At 39.3% G+C, this 25517-nt stretch overlaps 1 protein-coding gene across 1 annotated transcript; it reads right to left on the reverse strand.

The window, feature by feature from the left end:
- Positions 1-24990, reverse strand: GHRHR (growth hormone releasing hormone receptor). The gene is made up of 13 exons (XM_075706193.1): positions 24934-24990; positions 17490-17595; positions 16761-16868; positions 15448-15548; positions 12293-12390; positions 10402-10534; positions 9344-9497; positions 7979-8039; positions 7167-7236; positions 5527-5618; positions 4611-4740; positions 3036-3077; positions 1-123 (listed from the first exon to the last, which is right to left on the reverse strand). Exons 1-13 carry the CDS (start codon positions 24988-24990, stop codon positions 1-3), a joined length of 1275 nt encoding a protein of 424 aa, XP_075562308.1.
- Positions 24991-25517: the final 527 nt, after the last annotated feature.

The raw sequence follows: 25517 nt of genomic DNA on the forward strand, positions 1-25517 counted from the left end.
TTAGCACACAGATGTGGTCATTTTTACTCCGGAACTAGATGGCACAGTCCATCTTGTCCTCCTCCACACTGGCATAAGTCCATATCTCTTACCATGCCACCTCCGGCCAATTTCCGTTTGTACCTCAAAAGGAAAGGAGAATGCTATTTTGTGGTCAAATACTGCTTGGGAGTAGACCGGTGGGAAAGAAAAAAGACAGAAATGGTGGCTAGAGAAGGGAAAAATGTAGACACCTCAGACCAAGTTAGTTCCTCTGGGTTTCCTTTCTAGCTGATAGAGAAAAGTAGGATCCTCCAGAGAATGTTTCATCTAGCCTGTCTCAGCATGCTCATCCCTTTGCACTGATGAAAATGTCTAGTGTGGCTACCTCAGAGCTGACTTCCCATGTTGAAAAGAGTGAATGAACCCCACCCTTCCTTTCAGGAAGTAAGGACTTACTTTAGGTGAGTCTGCCCAGTCCTGTGTTCTTACTTAATGACTATGGGCCCAATAATCAAAAATTAATATTAGATCTGTCACACAGTTAAATAATGAAAAAAGTCCCACTTCCATTTTTAACTTTCCTGGTTTCTATTTCTACCTGGTGATCCTCAGTCCACCTTCCTTTGCTGAACTGAAAAGTCTGTCAGCACTAAGTAACTTTCTCCCATCAAAGTAGCTATACTTTGATATCTTTATGCATAGTCAAGTCACCTCAGTCTTCTTCTGAGAAATAAAAGAGCTTGAGGTGTCTAACTCTGGCACTGTAAAATATTTTCTCCACCACTAGAATATTTTCTCAGCTTTTTTTATACCTTCTCCCATTTTTTTTAAATGTCCCTTTGAAAATTTGTTCCAGTAATGGTCTCACCAATGTTGCTTACACAATTAAACACATTCTCTCCACATTGCTTGCTTTTCCTCAGTTATTAAGGCATGTTGTCTTGTTTCCATCTGTTCCTAGAAAAGTATAATCTTCAGCAAGTTTCTTAACTGTCACTCACCAGTTTGTGGCTGAGAAATACTACTTTGCTATTTAAGACTGTGAGGTGAAGGCCATCAGCAATCAGGAGACACTTGCTTTCTGCTGTTGACAGCTATGTATACCATGCATTGGCATGTTCACAGAAACGTACAGGGGGTCCAGACCAGCCGCTAAAGCCTGCTTTCACATCTGATTCTCATTAGAAATGTGCCTTCCCAGATGTTTAATAGGAAGGAAATTTCTAAATTGAAGTGTTGTATGTTGTACATCTGGGATGTCAAGATGCATGTAAAGCTATGGTTTACTATCAAAAGTGATTAGGATTATTAATAGACTAGTGAACAGGAGTGTTAACTGAGCAGTCCATACTTCATAGCTGTAAACCCAACTGAAAGGCTAAGAAGTATTAACATATTTGAAGACACTTGTTTTAGTATTTCAGAAATTTATGACAAAGTTATCAAGTAAGTGTGGACCACAGCACATGTAGACACTTACATACTATTTGCAAGCTTAACCAGTCCTAGACTTTAAACTTGGAAAATGGTGATCTAGTCAATACAGCCCAGGGAGTCTGTAGTGGGTCAGCTGTCTCTAACACAGACAACTGTACTTGGTCATTTCAAGATCTCTCTAAGTTTCACTGACTGTGATGATTAGGGGCAGGATTCTTCTCCTAAATACAGCTTTCACACCCTAGGGGATGCCCTGTGGGACAGCATACATGAATCAGGAGGCTCTCCCTTTTTAGGTAGAAACCGGTAGACCCTTAGTGTAGTTTGAAAGTGAATCCCAGTCATACTCTGGCCATCTCAGCTTCCCTGTAGTCAGAAAAGAGGGTGAAATTCCAGGCTTTCAACCCACTGTAAAATATGGAGAATAAACTCTTATGTTGCCTATATAATTCATTTAAGATGCATCCTTATCTCAAGATCTAGACTATATAAACGGACCTGGCTACTAAGCTAAATGGAATGATTCCTGTCCCATCAACAGTAAAATTCTGACTTACATATTCTAAATGGAAAAAGAGCTTTATCCACGTAAAGAAATACTGGGATGCCTCTAGAAAATAATATTTTGGTATGGGACAATCAGCATAAATTTAAATTCTTTCCAATCTAGAATTTTATTAACTGGAGATCTCTTATACATCACTGCAGCATCTTGTACTTTCAGGTCTGGACCTAGCATGGGTTTCCCAAGCCCCACTACAGTACAAAAGTGTGCAGAAAGGTTATGTTGTGGTCTAGCCCCAGCTAGCAACTAAGGACCACCTAGCCACTCGCTCACTCCCCCTACCCCGATGGGATGGGGGAGAGAATCAGAGGGGTAAGAGTGAGAAACACTCCTGGGTTGACACAAGAACAGTTTAATAATTGAAATAGAATATAATAGTAATGATAACAATAACATAATAATAATAATAATAATAATAATAATAATAATAATAATAATAATAATAATAATAATATACAAAGCAAGTGATGCACAATGCAATTGCTCACCACCTGCCGACCAATACCCAGACAGTTCCCGAGCAGAGATCGCTGCCCACTGGCCAACCCCCCTGCCCCAGTTTCTATACTGCCCATGATGCCATATGGTATGGAATAGCCCTTGGGGCAGTTTGGGTCAGCTGGCCTGGCTGTGCCCCCTCCCAGTTTCTTGTGCACCTGGCAGAGCGTGGGAAACCAAAAAGTCCTTGACTGGCATAAGCAGCACTTAGCAACAACTAAAACATCAACATGTTATCAACATTCCTCTCCTACTAAATCCAAAACACAGCACTATGCCTGCTACTAGGAAGAAAATTAACTCTATCCCAGCCCAAACCAGGACAGGATAAAAAATGCTTGATGGAATAGCAAAGCAGTAAAAGTTCATTTCTCCACTAGATGGCTTCATTCCCATGAAGATAATTGAAATGAAATTCAACTTCATTGATTCCCATGTTAACAGATAATCCTAAGAAACTAAAAGATTTTATTATCTGCTTGTTTATTATCTGATTATTAACTTTATATATCTGCCAGTGAAAGAAACACTGTAAAGGATATAGATCCCTTACCTCTTGGTTCAGGAAACAGTAGAGAACTGCTACAATAAACCCCTGGGAAAAAAAAGTTACAAAATATTTAGCACAGTTTGAAAAAGCCACTTGTAGTATCTGACTTCATGATGGTACTGTGTATGTGAATTAATGAGTATCATTGTAAGTTGGAGTATTGTTATAAATTGGAAAATTCCTTATGTATCTCCAATAAAGCTGATCAGCTAGATAATCAACTAGTTAGTGGCATTTCACCAAAGTAAGTTCAGTAAGGCGATATGAATTCCCAAGAACAGATGATATGGTGACTGAAGTTCTCCCACGTTATGCTTGCAAAAGTGTGGTCTATTCTACAGCCAAACACACTGCGAGCTAATTCTTTACACAGTGCAAATCAGTAAGGACACATAGACTTGGTAAAGAGATCTATGTATGGAGCTCATACAGCTTGCCAGTCAATTTCTGTGTCTGCAGTGTATCAGGTGAGATCAAATTCTGGCCTACTGAATACTTTTGTTAAGATTCTGAACTGAGATAATCCCAGGAAAATCCTAGGATGTCAGTGGACCTATGTGATCAGATACCAGCTAAACACCTCATCCTTTTATTGTTTGCTTATTGCTTTCATTGTTAATGAACACAATGAAAGCCAGCTCCAAGTATGGAGGGTCAGGATTAAAGTGTGCAGGATTGACACAATGGATTAAATCCTCAAAATGACTAAACCAGCACAACCGCTGGATTTTTGGTGATGCTCACTGACAAATGATGACATGCAGCCATTCAGAGGGGGTTATGCTCCCTTGTAAAGTTTGGTAGGATTGCCCACAGCTGCTTCTTGTAGACTCTGAGATGCAGTACAGGGAAACTGAGGAAAACAAAGGGCAATTGAGGAAAGCAAAGGGCAACTGGGTGCTGCCTTGCTCGTAACTCAGGTAGCAGAGCCACCAGGAGGGTATGTCAGAGCAGCCCCAGTAGCTGTTCGAGTTGGCACCAAGCTCCTCAAGCTGTCCATACCCTGTGTGTCAATTCAGAGCAGTTGGGGGCATCCAAAGTACACCAAATATTTGCCTACCCAGGAGGGAAAAGCATGTAGCATTCCTCAGGGCAGTAGACTGTATGGTTGGTATATGCATCAGACACTATTCTGTTTATATGCTTGCTTACCAATTTATTCTTTGCCAAAGAATTTGAAAGGGGGCTGGACCCACAGCTTTGATTGCTCCTGGATAATTTAACGTCAGACCAAACCAGCTTGATCTTGTCAGTGAAGTCAGGGAAGGTATGTGGATTACCGCTGGTAGCAAAGTATATTTTCCATGCTTGACTTTGTCCCACTATCCAATTTACACATGCATCTGAAAGACTTGGTCTTGTATTTCAAAATCTGCAAATATACAGTCTAGCCTACAGCCAGGCAGGATGTAGGTCACATCGTCAGATACCGTAACTCAGCAAAGAACCATGAACTCTGTAAGGAGACACTAGCTTCAGGATCCAATGACTTTTTGTGCAATACTAGTTGTCAAGTGGACACTAGATTAAATGAGAAAATCTACTAAGAAAGAACTGAAGCCTCTGTGGTCATTTTACCTGAAAAGATCCAATGCAGAGCTCTAAGTAAAGCCGAACCCCCAGGCTGGTATATTCCGGAAGAAAATTGAAGACAATATAATGCGTTCCAAATAATGGAATTAGAAGCAGAGTTGACCTTGAAAGGCGTCTAGCACAGGACGTGAGAAGAAGTAAGGTAATATTATTTTCCTGACTAAACATTAATGCATGCAATATGCAACAGTAATGAACAGGAGTTAAAAAGAGTATCTAAATATCTACATGTAAAGTTCATATCTCTTAGGACTACAGTGCTGGGCAGAAAGCGCAATGAGAAACTAGCTGGAAGCAGATTTCTGATGCTTGTTGCCTTATTGGAAATGCCGTGTTCATAGCAATACCATGTTCATGGCTTTTCTTATGGTATTTTGACATTCTGCCTTTCTGAATGAGATTGCAGTTCAGGAAAACACAAAGGAGTAGAATATATTTTGCCCCATCGGAGCCATTGAAAATTTGACATTTATTTGTAAGTAGATACAGAGGAAGTAATATGCAGGCTCACTTTATATTTCACATACAGTGAAAGGCATCTATAGAGAGTAATTTATGCTACCCTAAATCGGAGATCTAATGTGGGTTCAATTAATGGTTTCCTAGTCTCTCCACTAATTGTCATTGGAAGGTAAACCTCTGAACTGATTTGAATACATCATGTTTAGAGAGTCACTATTAGGTGAGATGAGTCTCACCCTTTGACTAGTTTCCTTGGGAATGGCGTAAAGTTGGGAATGTCTAAAATTAATGCCAACCAAACTGAGCCTGTCTGTGACAATGGACATATGCTTCTGATTCTAGAAAAGAACATACAAGTTTTTATGATTAAAATAACTGTGGGGTTTTTTGGGTTTGCTTTTTTTTTTTTTTTTTTTTTTTTTTTCATCCCATACACTACCTGTACTGAGAAGAGTTATTGAAGTTGATTTGTCTAGGGTCTAATTTTTTCAGCAAAATTCTGATGATGTTGATAAATAGGACAAAATTGACCTGTTCATAATATTTTTGGAGAAAAAAAGAAAAGGTTACTTTTGCATATAAAACTTTGCAATGAAAATCTGGGTTTTTACTTCAGTTATTATGTAATTTATGCAGTTTCAATGAGACCAGTGTAAAATTATTAATGTCATTCCTGCTGGCAGCATTCATGCATCTCAGTAAGTTGCATTCCTTCTTAAAGAAATAGCTGAAGATGAAGACTTGATAATTTGACTTTGTTAAGTAAACTATTTTTGTCAATAGCTTGTTTGATTCTGTTTATTTTTTGTAGCTCATATAAGTTTGATTCTCTTTTGAGATTGCTATTGCATTAAATTAGACATTATTAGTAGAATTCATTTGACTAAATACAGGTATCTACAATGACATGTCCGCATCTGAGCTGATCACCCTGTTCTCTCTTTGTAGTCAGTGCAGAGCCAGCCAGTGTAACCAATAGAGCCTCAGGTGGAGTTGCGGATGAGTATCTCCAAATGTAGACATCTATTGTAAGTCAGATGAATCACATACCAAAAGTGCATATTTCTCTCTGTTGACTCTGAAGAGAACTTAGGAGCATTAGCTCAGATCCAAAGCTAGCTAGGGTCAATCCTAACTTGCAAGTCAAATTTTCTACAACTGCAGTTTGTCACAGGTTTACCAAAGTCTGTGAAGCTGCTCATTTTTCCACAATCAGAGAGTTTATGTCTATGCATTTTTGTGTGTCCATACACTCTGGCTATTTAAATGAGGCTGAATGCTTAATTTTGCCTTAGAATGTCCACATTTTACCAGAAAGTCCAATCTCATTTAATCCATCAGTGATGCTTTAAGTGCATTCCAGCAGAAAAATCATCACTGCAATCCCCTGAATCTCTTGACTTCAAATGCTGATGTCAGATGAGCACTAATAGGGAGAAAAATAATGGAGGTAGAAGGAAATGTAATATTTTATTGAAACATAGCAAACTATGACCAGAATTCAACTTGAGACTCTTTATTCACATTGTTTGCCTATATATGCCTTATTTGTATGCATCTGTCCTCCAATTAAATTAAGCTTTTAATAGATGGCCTTAAGGTCATCCATTAGCTGCTTTCTCAAACATAGCTGGGGTTTAATGACATGTGGGAGTAATCATATACGATAACCATTTAAAGCCCATCAGTTTATTCAATAAATGTCAGGCTCAAGAGCTATTATCATTGTTATCACCTATGAACAGAAACCTATTGCCCTTGAAAGTTTGTATTAAAATTTATGGATGATTCTGGACTCATGTGGTTTTGAATGTTGTAAGGATGGCTTAATCTCTCACCTGCCATTAATTTCAACCAAACTGACAATTGTATTAAATATTTCATTTCTCTGAAGGATGTTTTCTTGGAGGAGGGGGAATTTCTCTGCCTCTTTTTAGTTTGCATCAGACGTAGGCAAGTTTACGGTAGAAATTCTACCACTCTTCCTTATTTCAAACAAGATTTCAGCAAACAGTAACCAGATTTTAATTTAAAAGTATTTTTTCTTCTAATTAATGTTGACAAACAGGAAGTACCTACCCCAACAGAAATTATAATAGGTCCTTTGATTAACCACCAGTATGGAGAACCTTGATTAATATCCCAGCATCTGAGAAAATAAGAGTAAGTTTAGAAAAGGTGTGTATGTAATCACTACAATTAAGACACCACCTAGCAGTGTCAGTGAAAATCTGGAGAAAGATATTTTTGTGGAAGTGCAGGTATAGCACAAATATCCAAATATTTAAACTCTGCTTTGAACAGGAAATACTCTTTACAGATTATCCTACTCTTTTCGAAAAGAAATAGTGACTTTGACGTATTAAGTGACAGCCATGGATGCAACAACTCTGACAAAAGACTTAAACAGATGATGCCATGACTGGTACAAAGATAGAGCTTTTTTCTTCAAAGACACTTATTTAAGACATGAAATATTTTGTCTCTCTAAGATAGTGAGCACTTCAGGCTTCAGAAATATCAAAAGGTATTTTGTATCAGAAGCTCCTAAAGTTTTGCTTCCTTATCTTTTTTATCTGATTAGAGTCTCTTTTTTTTCTTGCAGCACAAATAAATATTTCAGGTTCCTGGGAAGGATCCCCTGCACAACTACAATATCATTGCCATAATATACTCTAATGTTGCTTGTAATCCCCATTCACTATGTGCATAGTGGAATGGAAATGCAGAACTCCACCACAGGCACTAATCTACTTGGTGATGTAGGGAAAGGAGGGTAATGTACTGATATCATTTTCCCACATAATTGAAATTACATAAGCCTTCATCACTATCACTATTTTTAAAATATAGCCCAGGAATCTAGAATAATGTAGGAAACAATGACTTACGCTGTGTCTTCAAAGTAGAATTTTGCTAATATCCATATAAGGGTGAAAAGCGTTGGAAAACCTGTTAGACAGTTAAACAAAAACTGTGGTTGTCTAATTTCATCAATTAATCCAAATCTTGTCCACTGAAATTCCGCTGTGAAGATACAGATCACTCATTTTCAGAACTGGAATAAGCCTTTGTAGCCTGTTCATGTAACAGGAATTGCTTTAGACCTGTGGTATAAATCTGAAAAGAAATCTCCTAATACCCATGATGGAACAAAACAATCATTGACTGGTGATCATGCATCACTGTGAAGATATAAAGGGACACACTTTGTACATGATATAGTTCTGCCACAGAGGACTGAACTTGCAACCTTTTACTAACATGAACACAATTCACATATGTGATCTCACCTGAAGTTAGCAATTGCATGCAGATAGCACATTAAAACTCAGTTTTATTTAGTAATCCTGTCTTTTGTATGACAAAATATTGGGGAATAAAACTTACCAAATCTTGAAATAATAGCAATACTACCACTTTACAAACACAGAATGTGATGCAGCCTACCTTACACCTTCCTAAAAAGGCACTTGAAGTCCCCCTAAAACACAAAAAGTGATTCAATCTGCTTAGTTGTCAGGCTTGCCTTAACCTTTGGTGGCAACATGCATGGATTGCCTTCCTGAACTGACCAAAAATTCCCCTGGGCAGGTGCATTCACGTGCCATATATCCTCAGGAGGGAGTTCTCTGCTTTTTCCTTCACACAGCAGCTTTATGCGGGAAACCACATATTTTCTGATTTCTGAGTCACCACCAAGGTCTGAACAATCAGATTTATTGCAGACTACAAGAAAAAGGAGTGGGGATGTTGCTGTCTCGTGCCCGCACTGTTATTTAGTGGATAGAGCTCCTTTATTCACAGAATTGCCCAATGAAAAAGGTGGGCTGTAGCAGTATCAGGACTACAAAAATGCCTGCTATGCCTCCAGGTGGACCCATTCTAAGAAGAAGATTATGTTACTATATTCTTGCATGAACTGAAACGAGGTACACCTAGCTTAGGTGATTGGGATAGCTCCTTAGAGGAATCTGTGTTTTCAATGGGGAGAAGAAGGTTAAGTGGACTGGATCTCGCTCTGTAGGTTCCCAAATGTATTTAATTTTCCACTTCTTTCGTAGGGACTTTAATGCCATATTTGAAAAACTTGATTGCTCCTCACCAATATGCATGTAAAAACAAAATCAAAGCAATGCCCAAGTTGGGTGCTTCAGTTAGGCAGACTAGATTTCACATCCAGTAATTTTAATGGGATAGATAAAGCTTTTTTAACATCTTGCCTTTTATTAATTTCATGTAAAAGCCTTACTTACCCCATCCAAAGAGGACAAGCCACCAAAAATATCTTCTTCCATGAGAAAGAGATGAGAGTAGTAAACAGTTTAGGTAAAGAGCCTCTACTAGCAGCCACATGAAATTTGTCATCATGAAGTAGTGACAGAAAACAACTGAGATCTTGCATTCAGTCTAGGGAACAAAAAAGTCATAGTTTTGGCATTACTTGTGCATACATGTGTTTGATTTGCAGGGGCAGTAAGCATCTGTAATTCTGGCTGAGATCTACAAAGATCTTATAATTCCATGCATGTTTAAAGGGAAAGCTTCAAAAGTAATATGGCTTTCTGAATAGTAAGGCTTTAACCATCATAATAGCTTGGAATCTCCACTGTATTTTGGTTTATATCTCTATGCTAGAAATATAGCTTGGTCTCCCAAGCATGTGATTTCTCCCACAAATGCACTGCCTTCAGTGTAGCTTATAGGAGTAGAGTCAATGCTCCATAGGACTTGGACAAAAGTATACGGACCCATATTTCGCTTTCCTACTTAAGCTCGGTTTTAAATTTTTGTGTCGCCATGAGCAATGCAGAAGAATCATCCCATAAACCTCTGTTTGAAAACCATTGTCATATTGCCAATATTTGTGACTGGACTAAAGCTAAGTTGATTGTCTAGTACGTTGCACGTCTTGTGGTTTACAACTCAGAGCTTCCAGTCAGAACATGAAATCTAACATTTCGAGAAGAAACCTATTTTAAAAGTTGTGTTATGAGGTATTCAAAGATCTTCAATTTTAGGCTTCAGATTATAGAAACGTAACTGTGTAATGATACTACTTTGTTTCTATGGCAAAGTCTATATCTGATTTAGAGTACTACAGGATCACAAATTGAAGCATTCAGAACATAGAAGTTCTGAGGTGAACACTTATGGAAGTAAACATGCAGAATAAAAGAATTAGATAATTTTCATTACTAGGTTAGAAGAAAAAAAAATTAAGTAGTAAAAAAGAACAATTAAAAGTGAAACCATACATAGATGGTATGCGAAAACATCAAGTACCGCAGTATCCTGCTTTTCATGTGCTTACTGTAGAGAAGCTGCAATGATCAATGTCTTCCTCTTGGAAAAGGACAGCATCCTTAATGAAAATGGCAATAGCTTTTAAGATAAAAGTAAAAAAGAGCTGTACATGGATATAATTTCTGGGACAGCGAAGCCTCCTGGAAGAAAAGAAGAAATGTCCTTCTGAGGTAATTAACTGACTTGTACTGGCAGTAATTCAAATATGCAATAAGTCCTTGTTTCATCTGAGGTACTTCCAGGCATGTACAGAAAGAACACTTTCATCCATTCAGCTCTCTCTGCAGGCAGGCAGAGATAGAAACCTTCTTCATGTAAAGCAATTCACCTACAGTCTACGTCTTAATCTCCTTCCTTGTTAGGTGGTACCGTGATGATGTTTACTTTCTACCAAATTTCAGGAATCTCAGTTTTAGTTTGTGTTCAGTGTACCTGAGCCAGGCTTTTGGTTGGCACTATTTTGGGGCCAAGACAAACCTGCATTTGAGGAATGATCTTTACTGATGCAATTCTGACTGTGGTTAAACCACTCCCAACAGCAAGCATTCAGAGATATCCTGCACTAACTAGACAGTTTTCTCAATGAACAGGGTAACGATTACTTAGCAAGATTTTCTATACAGCAAAATGTTGTGGGTGAGTTAAATTGCGTTAAATCCCTGTGCAGACAACATTATCCAGAATTAAAGTATTCTTCCTTAAGTTACCAAAGTTACTCTTATGACTTAACTGAATGCAGATCATTTTTTTAAAACAATTTGACACATCTACTTTAAATTCTCACATTCGGTTAATTCAGATTAATTTTTTGACTGTTGTTAAATGAAGACTTTTGGAGGAGTTCTACAGCTTCAGCTTTATGTTTTCATTTGGAGCTGAAGACTTTAGCTAATTAGCAAAGAGCCCCATTAAAAGCTGAATTCCATCCAGATCCAGTAATCTCAGGGTCACCTAAACTTAAAGCTCACTTAGAGTGTGCAGAATTTTATTACTGAACTCAAATGCCAACCCCATTGTTAACTAGAACTTTTTCCTCCCTATTGCTAACTCTCTTTGTGTCCATTGTTTCTTTCTTTCCCCTTATTTGGGCTGGTTATTTTGTTGTTTTTTTTTTTTTCCTGAGGTCAGAGTGGATGTCAATAAACATATCTGTTGACTTCCAGACATGAGCTAGGAACCAACAGAGGTCAAGAAACTTTCCCCAGAGAAACCTGATTCTCACAGCATAATAATAAAACTCTTTTTTGTCCTGCACAAACACAAGAAATAAACAAAGATTAATAAAATAAATCCTACATGGCAGCAAACATCAAATCTACATTAAATGAGAAAATAAATCTAGAGTTTTACTCTAGATACTCTATATCTGAAAGGGTCTAGTAGCTGGATAGTTCAATAGGAAAGATATCTTACAAAATGTAGCCAAATCCAGAGCCTAACTTTCAAAACATGCCTTCAGTTGTAAATGTTTCAATAGTAATATATACAGTGCCACAGGAACATTGATTCAGAATCCAGTTCTTTGTGTATATTCTTATTAATATAAAATTCACTGAAGACATAAAAGGCAAGCACACATAGTTTATAAAAAAATATCTCCTTTCCAGGTAAAGTAAGCAAATTTGTCTATTGGTTATTTAGGATCAAAGTGAGTTGCTGACTTTTCCAATAGACAATCAGGGTTTATTCCCAGTTCTGATTCTTATGTCTGGCTCACTCTGATCACTTTTCATTTCTAGCCTCAATTTCATATTATTAAACCAATATGGCTGGAAATTTTTATTTTTATTTTTATGGATTTCTGTCTATGTTACTTTGTAACATCTAATGTTGTCTCATACAGTCTAAGATACTAAGAACTGTTAAAAGAATTGAGGTGAGCGGATAACTTTACGTACCTGAATGCAGTAAGAACAGTCACGGCAATAATGAGTGAGGTGATAGACACACTGTATCCTACGGTGTAGATGATCTTTATAGTGGAAAAGTAGGATTGCTATAAAAGAAGAGAATTATTTGTCACATAACTTGCAGCCAAATGACAGCTGTTTTACTGATTCTGGCAGTTTTGCTTTGTTTGATGCCTCCAATCTGTTCACATCCCTGACTGCCTTTTTTCCCCCCTTTTAATCCCACAGCAAAATTCAACTGAAATCACTCATTATGTTTCTTTTGTGAGGACCCATTCCATAGCTACATGGATACAGCCCAGTTTCATAAAGAAACAGGTATTTATCAGGATGGTTTCCAACTTATTCATAAACCCATAAAAAATGAAGCCACTCTTCCACAAAGGCATTGTAAAAACTCTTATGCATTTTTGTAAGCGCTGCATTTGATATCGTGTTCTCTCCACAGCAACAGTAGGACAATCCTGCTGGCAGCTGGCTGCATGATGAATACAGAATTCTGTCAACCTTTCCTTACGTTCCTCCACTTTCCTTAGCTCTGCTTCCTTACTTACAATTTTGCTGTCTATTATTCTTTTCCATTTTTATTGTGTTGGTGTTTTTATTTTTCCTGGGGCTGTTTTTTTTTCCTTTTTTTTCTTGCTTCCAAACTCAATTGTTAGTCAGAATGTCAATCAAAATCCATTCCAATTTAAATGCCACTTCTATCAGACATGATGTCTGAGTGAGGATAAACTGACTTCAGCTATCACACATGGAAGTAGAAAATAGAGTGAATAAGCGCTGGGCTGCAAATCTTTCTATTCAATCTAACACGGTCTGTCTCTTGAGTCCCATTTCAATGTTTTTAGATCCTAAAATCTACACAGCTATGCAATGTGTTAGAGTTCACTGTGGGGAAGGGCAGATACTTGGTTTGAGCCTTAAGTATCACTTAAGGCATTATAAGGCTGACGTTGGGTAGGATTTATTGCATTTATTTTAGGTGCTTAAAAAGCAGCTGCCTAAGTATGAGCAGCTGAGTCTATAGTAAAATGAGCAGTGTGAGAGCATGGCCACAGGACTATACTGTTTAATTGTTAACACAATCCTGTTACTTACTCTGTTTCGTTTCTAGTTAATGAAGGGAAACAAGCACCCCCAGAATTCAATTCAACTCACTGTAAGATGAGACCTTATGACTTTCTGTCAGCAAGAAAAGGGATGTACCACTACAGGTGCCGTAACAAGCGCAGGTCTGGTTTAGTGGAGTGAAACCTTTGGTGCCGAGGACCTTACATCTATGTTGTGTGCATTTCTGACTAGCCATGGTCTAAGCCCGTGGGCTGAACTTTTATTACTGGTCAGAGCACACTGGGTGCACCCTGCCTTTGTGTTCCAGGATAGTTTCAGCCATAGGAAGCCAGACCGTCCTTTCTGAGAGCACCCCTCAGTGTAAATGCTGTAAGTGGGCATAACCAAGAGATTTCCTTGAAAAGCACACACCTGACCCTGATCAAAGCAGCACAGTGTAGTGATTAGCTTAGACTTACACAACAATTTTTTGAGAATGATGAAGTGAAGTGATGTGGAAACCATGCATAGTGGCCTCTTCTGACTGGTGGATGAACTGTGATTACCCATGTACCTGACTGCACAATTCCAGCCAGAGCGCAGAGAAGCCCCTTAGAGCTACAAAGCTAGCCAGTAGGTCTGGAAGGCACCACTTGTAAGAAACATATCAAGGCTGTGTCAGGCTGACCTTAGTTGGCAATCTCCACTTACAAATCAGAGATGAAAAACGCAGAAAATAATCAAATCCTTAAGTGGATAAACCTACAACTGATGACTTTACCTTGAGGTAAAATGTGGGTTATCACTAAAAAGATCCATAGATTCTTTTGAGACTGTTTTTGCACCCGAAATGTAAGGAGGCAATAAAAGAAAGAAAGAAAGAGAAGAGTTGCATTTCAGTGTGTTTGTTTATGGAAAGAAGCAGGTACTGTGGCTTAGAGGCTGGAAAGGAAGTTTGAGTTAAACAGCGTGATAGTAGTCAGTACAAAAAGTAGTGGAAGACAAGAGAAATCTCCCCATGATGATATAAATTCAATTCTTTCCAGAAAGTTGAATGGACTTCATCAACTACAGTATAAATGTTATTTTCATTTTCTCTACAGTGGACAAAAAAGGGTAATAGTCACCTAACTTGTACAAATAAAGACAGAAGTGCAGTGTTTAACCTGTACAGAGGAAGGGTAGAGATCTAGAGTGAGACTAGATAACTAATTTTTAATCACTTAAAGTGATTTCTACCTCCTTTCTATCAGTTTTAACTTAGTGTAGATTTCTTCAGATTCTTTCCACTGAGTTACTCCTCATTTTGTCCACTGTCACTAAAAAGACAGCAAAACCTGATTACAAAAGAGGTTTTATGTAACCATAATAATTTTCAGGATTGTAATATTTTCCATTGAAATATGATATAGTATTTTGGCTTGCTTCTTTTCTCTGAAAGAGGAGTTACAGGAAGCTAAACACCTCTATACCATATGTTTGCATCCTTATTAGTTAGATATCAAGCACTATTTTTTTCCTTGTACAGATAGACTCTAAATATCACCGATTGTGCAAATCTAACTGAAGCAATATGTCAAATTCTGATTTGCATTACAGAGATGTAGATTTTGAAACATTTTTTCTTCCTTATTGAATTAGATATTTTATGCTAGGCAGGATGAGAAACCAGAAAACTCTCCTGTCCTTAAATGTTGCTGAGTTTGGAACTGTTATGACAGCGCATTTGGTGTACTGATGCTGTGATGCCACAAAATCATCTTGCTGACTGCTGTTACTGAAATGTCTAATTTTATGAACATTTTGTGATATATCTCTAGCTGCTATATCTGCAAGCAAATTCAACAGAACTGCATGATTATATGGAATTTGCAGCTGGCATTGTTTTTATTACACTGTTATACCTGAATAATAAAACATCCTTAGTAATTCTCCAAAATAAGTGACTAGAGTAAAATTTGAATTGCATTCCATACTTGGTAAGAAATTTCAGCTTCAGCTGAGTTTCCCTCCCCAGTGGTCTTCAGGAATAGAAAGGAATCCTATAACGTCAGCACAGCACTCACATATATTTATTTAATTAAACTTACTTCTTCAAGTGGAATTTCATCTTCTACTGGACAAGCAATATGGTAGGGAGGGAATGGGTCAGACCAGCCTTTCTTTGTGCAGTTCCTTTTTACTATCCCAGCTGAAACAGAAGCACTTATTTTTTTCCAGTGAAGAGCCACATAACACAGAACATAAAAAACAGGAGAAGATCTCTTGCTGGTACAAAGGTTATACCATGAGGGGAGGATAATCTCCATTAGCATCTCACAGAGTTGATAGGACGTTTTGCATGTGTACATTCAGGTAGATACAAAATTTTTCACTGTATCTGGAGACAAAATATGGGAGGATTGAGAGAACCAAGGTGACAGAGGTAGAGGTAAGAAGGAGTAAGGAAGAAATATCAGGGACAAGGGAGTCTACTGAAGAAGATTGGGCAGCACTGCTCCATCAGACATCTGCCTCATTCAGCACTCACCCCTCTAACTTATCCCTTCTCACTCCAACCTTCCTTTGGGCTTACTCTCTCTTTGCAGATCAGAGGCTGGAACAGGCAGTTTGTTCTATGAGGATAGCATGTTTCCATAAAAAGATTTATGAATCGGATGAAGGATAATTAAGAAAATCCCAGGGCAGGAAATGAATCTGCACAGATGAAAGGGATTTTCCTTATCCTTCATTTATAACTAGCATGTGTTGGGTGAGGCAGAGGTTGGGCCTTGTAGTTTCTTTTTCTTGTGGAACTGCCAAATCTAGGTCTTTCCTGTAAGATTGTTTCGTCCTTATGGGCTTGCAGTTTGTTCCTAGCCATATTCACCCAGAGAGTAAGCAGTCACAAAGACATTAGTTTGCACAGTCTTGCATTTGACCCAACACATATGCTACTTCAATGACAAAGTTCTGCTTCGTATCTCCAACCTTGGTCTTAAAGAACAATGACATTATTCATTCCTCTGCCTTTCATTTCATCCCACACTAATCAGAGCATAAATCTCATAAAGCCCGTGCTTAAGTTCTGACCTAAACAACCCCCATATGAGCTCTAGAAAACTCACACAACAAGCTGATCCCAAAGCCTATGGAAACCAGTGGAAATCACTCTATTGATTTCAGCATTCTTTGGCTCAGGGCCTCATCACAGACTATGGGATTATATCCAGTTATGGATAATGCTTAAAATATGAGAAGAACTGCTAAGCTCCCTCAGATCCTACTGAAATCTTTGCAGCAATGCTCTGGTCCAACTAGAGAGCAGGAACTTGCAACATTCTGTCTTCACCCCCCATTTTTAGAAATGCTCTTGCCAGGCATGCAACACAACAATAGGAGTACAACCATGCTAACACATCACCTGTCTCCTTCATGAAGTGAAAGAGGATGTTTGGGCACCGTAAGGCAAGAGTCTCTCCAGCATCTGCCTCTGGCCAGCACAGTAATTTGTCCCAAGTTCTCTTGCAACCTCAGAGAGAAAGTGAAATGTATATTTAAGCATAATTATATTTGAGCAACATAAAAAATAATAAAAAAAGACTTAAAACTTTGACTCTCCACCCTTTACATATCTTATAAAAATAGTTTAGCCACAATTTTTATTTTATAGTGAGAAATAAACACCTCCAGAGGACTATTTAATGTGCTTTAGTTAGACCCCCTGTGTTGGACTGGGGTGGGTTTTCAGACATAATGCAGTAAATGAAAACATATTGTGGAAATGGGAAGGACAGTGATGCTGGAAGAAAGACTAGATTACAGTACTTATTAAGGAGTTACCCTATTTTTAAAGATCAACACATGCTTACATAGCAAGCATGATGCCATGATAGCATCCAGCTGGGGAAGGAATAGGACAAGGACACAAAGATTCACTCATACAGATTGACTGTCCATATTTGAACATCAAAAAAATGTTGAAAAAAGAATTGAAAGGGATGGAAGTAGATGGAAGAAGAGCTGACCAGAGAACAGGGATGTGGGACAATAAGTAAAACACTGAAACATGCACACAGGCAGTACAGCTGTGTCATGACTCTGGTAGGGTATCATTTCTCTGTGACTCTTTTCATCCCTCACACATGGATACCTGGTGGTGTTGCATTCCCATGCTCTTCTGAGTCCTCCAGACATTCAGCCTCCTTTTTCTTCAGCTCTGTCATAAAATCACATTCTGGGTGGACATTCCCAGCAACCTACATGGAGAGAAGTTTCAGCTGGTTAGTAAGAAGGGGTTGGGTAGGATCTCATAAGCCATTGAGTCCAGACCCACTTTTGCAACCTAACAAGGCTGTGTTAGGAATACTGTGTCCAGTTTTGGGCCCCTCAATACAAGAAAGACATTGGGGTGCTGGAGCATGTTCAGAGAAGGGCAACGAAGCTGGTGAAGGGTCTGGAGCACAGGCCTTATGAGGAGCGGCTGAGGGAACTGGGATTGTTTAGCCTAGAGAAGAGGAGGCTGAGGGGTGACCTTATCGCTCTCTACAACTACCTGACAGGAGGTTGTAGTGAGGTGGGTGTTGGTCTCTTCTCCCACGTAGTTAGCGATAGGATGAGAGGAAATGGGCTCAAGCTGCGTCAGGGGAGGTTTAGGTTGGAAATTAGGAAAAATTTCTTTACGGAAAGGGTGGTCAAGAATTGGAACAGGCTGCCCAGAGAGGTGGTGGAGTCACCGTCCCTGGAAGCGTTCAAAAAACGGGTAGATGTGGCACTTTGGGACATGGTTTAGTCTAGTCTACCCTTGGTTGGTTTAGTGTGGACGTGGTAGTGTAGGTTAATGGTTGGACTGGATGATCTTAAAGGTCTTTTCCAACCTAAAGAATTCTATGATTCTATGATTCTAAGGACACAGAGCACTAGCTTGGGGTTTAGCAGTCAAAGGGTGCCACTGTTTCTGCACAAATTGCAATGCTTTTGGCAGATGAACCCAGCTGAGCTCTGTCAAAGGCAGTTGAGCTGTGCTACTTTTCATCAGAGCAAATCCTTAGGCAGTATAACTGTCGGAGGATGATAGCTACAGCTCTGTACTGGAAAGTTTATAAGATTTCTCTGGCTATGTTCATTATGAAAGACCTCTTTGCTAGGGCCTGGGTTTGAGTGCAGGACTCATTTGCACCCTGACATCAGCCCCTGCTAAACCTGGGCCCAGGGAGACAGAGTGCACTTGGATGGGCTCCTTTTCTTAACAGTGAAGGGCCCAGCACTGCAGGGCATGCTGCAGAGCCCACCTGCTCCTCAGCATAGACATGCCCCTGACAACCTCCAAAGAAACAACATCTTGAAACCACATACAATTACTGCAAACTTGTCTTCTGAGTGAGCTCTTCACTCTAACAGGAATTAATCTGTTCTCTCCCTTCTGCCATCTGCCTTTCTTTACACAGGGTAGGAGGCAAAACTCCTTTCTTTGGAAAAAAACTCCCCAACAAAGTATTTGTTTGTTTGGTATGCTGGTGTAAAGAACAAAATTGGCATCCAGTGTTTTAACAGCAGGAAACTTTTAGTTGCTTTAGTCCTTATTTAGACTTGTGCTTACACGGACACCACAAGAGAATTAGAAGGGATCCAGAGTACCTTGGCCAACCAAGGACACAGTCTGCAGCACGCTGTTACACACCACGACTGCTGTGGGTGTACCCACTGAGCAGAAGTACACACGTCTATTTTTCACGAAGAAAGAAATATGTGCCTTGTCCAACCATAGTCATTGTCCCCAGCCCCAGAAGGCCAGCTGTCATCAGAGACACTCTCATCTTAGCTCTACACCCTGGCCACTGGTGCCAGTGTGCTCTGTATGTGTGAATATAGATATAAAGACACAGATACACACAACAGAAAATAAACTCAGGATGAGACTTGCACGGTGAACAGGTGGCTGGCATATGGCTCAGTTTTGTTCCACCCAGGGAAGATTAATATTCAGGAAATTTGGAAAATAAATAGCTGGCTTTCAGTTCATTCAGAGGGCAGATCATACCCATTCCAATAAGCTTGTGTTTCCCCTCCATGTTAATGTCCATACCTCATGTTGGTCTGCAGAGCATCTGAACTGCATGTTGGCTAACAACCTGAGGCTTTCAGGCTGCTGGTGAATACTGGATTAATTGCACAGCCTTTGCTTTTCTGGGGTTTGGACACTGGCAGTTGAAAATATCATGTATACACATGTATGCCTTTCAAGAAGACGGTCTGCTTCCCATTTACTGAAGATGCGGTTTTCCTGCCAAACTGACAGACAGCAGGCAAACAGATCAGTTTAAGGCAGCAATGAAAAGGAAGGCCCCATAATCAAGGCTGACTGAAGTTTGGTGTAAGTGAGAGGAAGGTAACTATGAATGGATGGAGCAGGGGCCAGCCATTGCCTTAGCCCCAGGAGGTGGAGATCTGATGTGTAGGATGCCTCAGTGATGTCAGCCCCAATCAGTAAAAAGAGGCAGTCTAGGGATCCCCTCAACTCCACTCCACTAAGATATGCAATGGTAGGCAGGATGACAGAAAATTGTCCTGTCTTGAACACCTTTGTTCACTTGATATCTTTTCTCATGCCAACATGTATTCTTCCCCCCTTACACTCACCCTGGACAATGAAAGTCATCTGTACTGAAAAGCTCACTACCCATCACATATGGCAGCTATTGCAAAAAGTAGCTTTATTAGTCAGTAGAAAAAAACAGTCAACCCATTTACTGAAAAACTATTTTACAACATTCTTTTGGTTCGGTGAACTGTGCCCAGAAAAACTTCAGTAGGCAGGAAATGTACCCATTTGCACAGTCCTAAATTATTTCTCCTGGCAAAAAAATGACTGGATTTTGCCTGTGAAAACTCTCTTTGCCCATTGAAATTCTCATGGCAAGAACAAAGCTTGTTTGGCTTATTCACCAGTCCAGGAAACCTTTTTTTTCTTTTTCTTTCTAAGTCTCCAGACTCGTGAGAACACTTTACCACATGCATCTCAAATAAAAAAAAAATTGAAATTATTACCTTTTCCTTCATAAGAGATGCTCTCACAACTTATACTCAACTAAGTGCTAACCACAGCTTGAATGAACACCAAGTGCAAGATCTGCTATGGCAGAAACTCAGGTAAAATAAACTAAAAAAGATCTATTCCACTCCTAGGCTGTGTTCTAGATATATTCACCCCCCCCGAGCATCTAACTGCATCTGGCAGACCTTTATACTTTCTGAACAGCTCTGAATACTATTCCCAAAGAAGGTGTTGAATCAGGTTTCAAACTACACTGAAAACATGCATAGACTTACTTGTTTAATTTCATTTTCTACCTCTGTCCCTTCTGCCTACTTCCAGAAGCATCAAATAATGGGACAGAGGTATGAGCCATTCTTTAAGACAAGAATAAATGTCTGTGTACATAGCCCCCTTCAGTGTCTACACCTACAGAGACATCATTATCTGATCTAGCCATCTTAGGTTCCTTTCATGAGGATAACAAAGAGAACCTAGCATTTTTGTGCATAGATCAGTTGAATTATTTTATACATTTACTTTTGGGTGGAATGAGCTATGGTTTAGACTCAATTCACTAGGATTCCCCTGACTCTTAAATCTATGGTTACTTTCTAAATTTGGGCTTCAGCACTGAGTTAGATGAATACCACTTACTACAGCTACTGACATTATGCCGGCTTGTACACAGGTCATTACCACAGAGCTATTTTGCCTGGTAGCTCAGCTGATAATAAGACAAGTGTTTCTGGTTTGTAGGATCCCTAAAGATATGAAGCTCCAAAAAATCTTTTAGTTTGCCTCTTTTAGTTTGCCACTTTGGTAATTCTCTTGTCTTAGGATCTTCCCTACAGAAACTCCCTCTGTAGCTCACAGATCACAGAATCACAGAATGGTTGAGTCTAGCAGGAACCTCTGGGCATCATCTAATGCAACTTCCCTGCTCAACACAGGGTCAAGTAGAGCAGGTTGCTCAGGGCTGCGTCCAGTCCGGGTTTGGTTATCAAGGATGGGGACTCTGCAACCTCTCTGGGCAGCTTCTTCCAGTGTTGGGTTACCCTCACAGTGAAAAGTGGTTTCTTGTGTTTAAATGGAATTTCCTGTAATTTGGTTTGTACCCATTGCCTCTTGTCTGTTCATTGCATACCACTACCAGATGACCATTCAGATTGCCTAGGAGTTGAGCTGTCCTCAGGAGAGATGCCTCTTTCAATGGACTAGAGTGAAAGTCCTGGATAACTGCCATCTTACTTTAGGGTCTTCAACAAAAAGTTTAATATTATGGTGGATGAACATGGGCTTTTCCACCACAGGCAGCCTCTTGTGTTGGGTAGATGAGGCAAAACAGGAATCCAAACTCAGTTTGTTTCTTTTTCTGAAGTAGTAGAAGTAGTAGAAGAAACGTGAAGCAGAGATTCTAGCACTTTTCATGGTTATTTACATCCATGAAGATGGACAGATGTAAAGTACCACTTCTCTGAGAGTCACTTAACATACAGCAGGTGAGATTGGCAGGCATGCCTGTTCCGTAGACCTTGCTGAGTAGCTACAACCATTTCACAAAACAGAGTAGAACATACATGTTTCCTTTTAAAACTGTACTGTCACCAGTTCAACTGCTCACATTTTTAAGAGTCTATTGGTAAAAAGTTCATGTGGAGTGCAGCAAACCTAGATTCAATTCCCTGCCAAACCTGAGAAGTTTCAAGGTTTTGTTTCCTGTTTTTCAAGGGAACCAGTATCCCAATAAGGTTTCTTTAGGGAGACGATTCCTAATCATGCATCATGAAATCATTCTGCATCTGCACATGCAACTCTCAAGTAAAAAATGGGATGTGCCTGATGATTTTTGGTAATTGTTAGCAGAACTTGAAAGAAGAGGAAATGGAAGGAGAAAAGAACAGATGGATGGTAATTTCAGAATGCATCTTCCCAAGTCCATGGTCAATCTGAAGATATCAATTTTGGATCAGTCTTTTAATTGATGCTGTGACAACTGCTCTTTGGTGTTACTGATGGGCAAACACAAGGCCTCTTAGTGGACCCTGATTTTCCAACAGCTTTGCATTCCCAGAACATCGATAACAACTCACTACAGCAGAGCAAATTGGACAGCAAACTCATTGCACACTAGATACTTTTAAAGGACTTTGACACATGGAAGTCAGCTACACCTTCATGATGGTTCTACTACCATAAGACAAAACAAATGAATAATGGCTTAACTCCAAACTGAGTTGTTGTCAGGGTCCTGAGGGGTTTTAGTGACTCTGGTCAGCCTGTCCTGGGGTCTCCCCCTACTCTGCCCATGGGCCTAAAACCCCTTTTCAGCTCAGTCTCTGCCCCAACAATGCTGTAGGATGGTGGTTGCGAACTCCACCACAGCTCTGCTCTGCACAGCCATGGGCCCTGCTGATGCCTCAGCCCCGCCTCAGCCCGTCCTTGTCCCCATAGCCCTGTCCAATCAACCTGGGCTATGTCTGACCCTGAGTCTCCTCACTGGGCCTGATTCTGACCCTGATCCTGACAGGCTGATATGCCCCCCTGCCTACCCTGCCCCTTCACTGGAGACAGTGGGATGGGGTCTGGCTGGCAAGGTCCCGCCCTGCCTGTCAGGTTATCACGTATAGAATAAATATAGCTTAGAAAAAGTATAAGTACTTTTTTTGTGGTCATATTTGGACCCCATTTGGAGTTAAGATAAGGAAACAGGTATCTCCCCAATATTCTTTTTAGAAGGGCAAAAATGATAGGAAATGTGCAACAGGAGCCAAAATAGAAAATCTTTTTGAGAGGACCATAGCTAATATTTCAGGTTGTCCTCCTGAATAACTTTATACAAAAATCTTCTTGCTGATGAGGAAAACTAAACTACAAATGAAGTAAACACTGATATGTTCCAAATAGAATATGAATTTGCAGTTGCTGTATCCATCAGCTGATGTATTAAATGGAGCTGTTGCTTAGCACAACCACTAAAATCAAGCAAATCTTTACCCTTGTCAGAGGGCCCCTGCTGAAAGTCCTTTTAATGTGATAAAAATGAAAAAAAAATCCAACCACAAAAGAAAACCCTCTTCCAGATCAGGCTCTGAAGAGGGACATGAAATGTACACATAAGAAAGTAAACTTCTCTTTTTTTAATTATTTTGGTGTTTTCATAACATCATGTAAAATTTGCTGTTTGAATGATGCTTTTCCTCTGTTTTCTCTCATATACATCAGAATGGATCTATATTTGCATTCTTCTCACATTACGGTAAGTACCATGCAAGCAATGACAGCAAAAAGCCCTTAGTTTTTGGAAGCTGAGAGTGAGCCTCTTAAACATTTAAAACCTCTCCAAAAGTTGAGTTCAGCTCTTCCAAGGAAAGCGTACTATCAAGTTACACCAACAATGAAAACAGATGGCTGTTTTTCCACCATTTTCTTCTCAAATAAGAGTTGTTTACCTGTCTCTATTATAATAAAATATGCAATACACGCTAAGAGATTTGTGTTATACACTTACACATTAACTTGTCTTTGATCAGTGCATAATCGTATTGTAACCAATCCAACTTCATAGAAGGAAGCACTACTTCTCTTGGGTAAATAGGATAGTTTCTTACAGAGACCTTCAGTGATATTTTTAACTATAAGCACTGGATCCCAATATTCTACTTATGAGCAATCATACTTATCTGCTACAGGGAAGTGGAGTTTGTCACACAGATGATAGAATGGAAACCGTAGCTTTGCATCAGTAAAAAGTCTTTTCAGTCATTTGACAGTGTTTTATTTCTCTTGACCCACAAAAACCAAGCTGCTGTGCCACCCCTAATGAAATGCTCCTTCAGAGAAGAGATTCCCAGGTAAGAGGAAAAGGTATAGCAGAAGGATCACAAAAGGAAGATGCTGAAAATGTAATTACTCTTGAAAGAAAAGAAAATATCCTTCCCCCACTTTTCACAGACGTTTCGTGATATCTGTGTGATCCTGTATGCTGGTTTACTAATCATTGTCCAAAGCAAAATAACAGCAAGACCTCTAGGCTCTTTAATGTATTTGGATATTTCCAATTCTGCTATAAGCATCCCTGCTGGTTTGACTCATTTGTTACCTGTAGCATCTCAGCTGCTCACATATTAAATAATATTAGTGCTACCAACAAGGCAGATGAAATTGTAACTAATAAGACTGCATAATCTGAAATTTAAGAAAAGTCTACCAAAACTAAGCTGCTCTGATGTAACAGCTCTCCTCTAGTTTCTTCTTTTTTGTCACTGTCTTTTAAAACCTACACACGAAAAAAGTGGGGTTCTGCCAATTATGTTGTTCCTCCTTGGTGAGTGTGTGGTAAGAAAGCAGTGAAATGCATTGATATTTAAATCCTACAACATCTGTCCCTTCAGCCACTGTTCACACTTTTCATAGTGTCTTGCCTTGTTTAACTGGAATCCAAAGCAAATAAAAAGAGTTTCATGCAAAAAGTAAAGCTATATCTGACCATCTGCTCCAAGAAGAAAATGAACAATTACTGAAAAACAATGAAGTAAAAGCTTCTTTTCATGCAATTACTTACAAGCACTGCCAGACTCAGGGTGTACAGAGCACAGTGATATGAAGCACTAGAGTTCATCTTCCAAAGCAAGAGTAAGATTTCACTTCTTTAGCCTTTCTTAGCATCTTTCACCTGCCTTTTGCCTTCCCTTTCTCTTGTCAGTTGCTGATTTGAAGCATTTATCTTTTTGCAGAGAAGTGACGTAACAGTACAGTGAAGTGGGAAATAAATATTAACAACTATCTAAGCTGTATTTAACCTGCTTTCCACCTATTTGACTTTGTTGCATGCTCAAAGACTGGACTGGATGAGTTGAGTGACTGATCCCAAGATTGTGGGAAACCTGTACCTCCTGGCAAGACCCCTGTTTCTTTCTTTGTAACACAAAATGATTTTAGGAGGGATGGACAGCTCTAAATATTGCTAATCCTGTATTAAAACAACATGGCTGGCAAAAGAGAAACCCTCTCCTAACAGCCAATGTTAATGTCAATTTATTCTAATAAAACACATTTCATAGTGTGGCTTCAGTGTATCTGTGTGTGGGTGTGTTTTATGGAGTATAATGAATACAGTACTATATTTTAAATTATAGGATTAAAACC

The sequence above is a fragment of the Pelecanus crispus genome, chromosome 2 (genome assembly GCF_030463565.1).
Source record: "Pelecanus crispus isolate bPelCri1 chromosome 2, bPelCri1.pri, whole genome shotgun sequence".
Taxonomy (NCBI): Eukaryota; Metazoa; Chordata; class Aves; order Pelecaniformes; family Pelecanidae; genus Pelecanus; species Pelecanus crispus.

Excerpts from the sequence above, each read along its gene's own strand:
- GHRHR (XM_075706193.1), bottom strand. The coding sequence starts at position 24,990 with ATGAACTCTAGTGCTTCATATCACTGTGCTCTGTACACCCTGAGTCTG. Across the intron at positions 16,869-17,489 it reads TGGGAATGCAACACCACCAG|GTTGCAAGAGAACTTGGGAC; the intron begins GTATCCATGTGT and ends TTTCTCTCTGAG. Across the intron at positions 15,549-16,760 it reads TCACTTCATGAAGGAGACAG|CTGGGATAGTAAAAAGGAAC; the intron begins GTGATGTGTTAG and ends CTTCTGTTTCAG.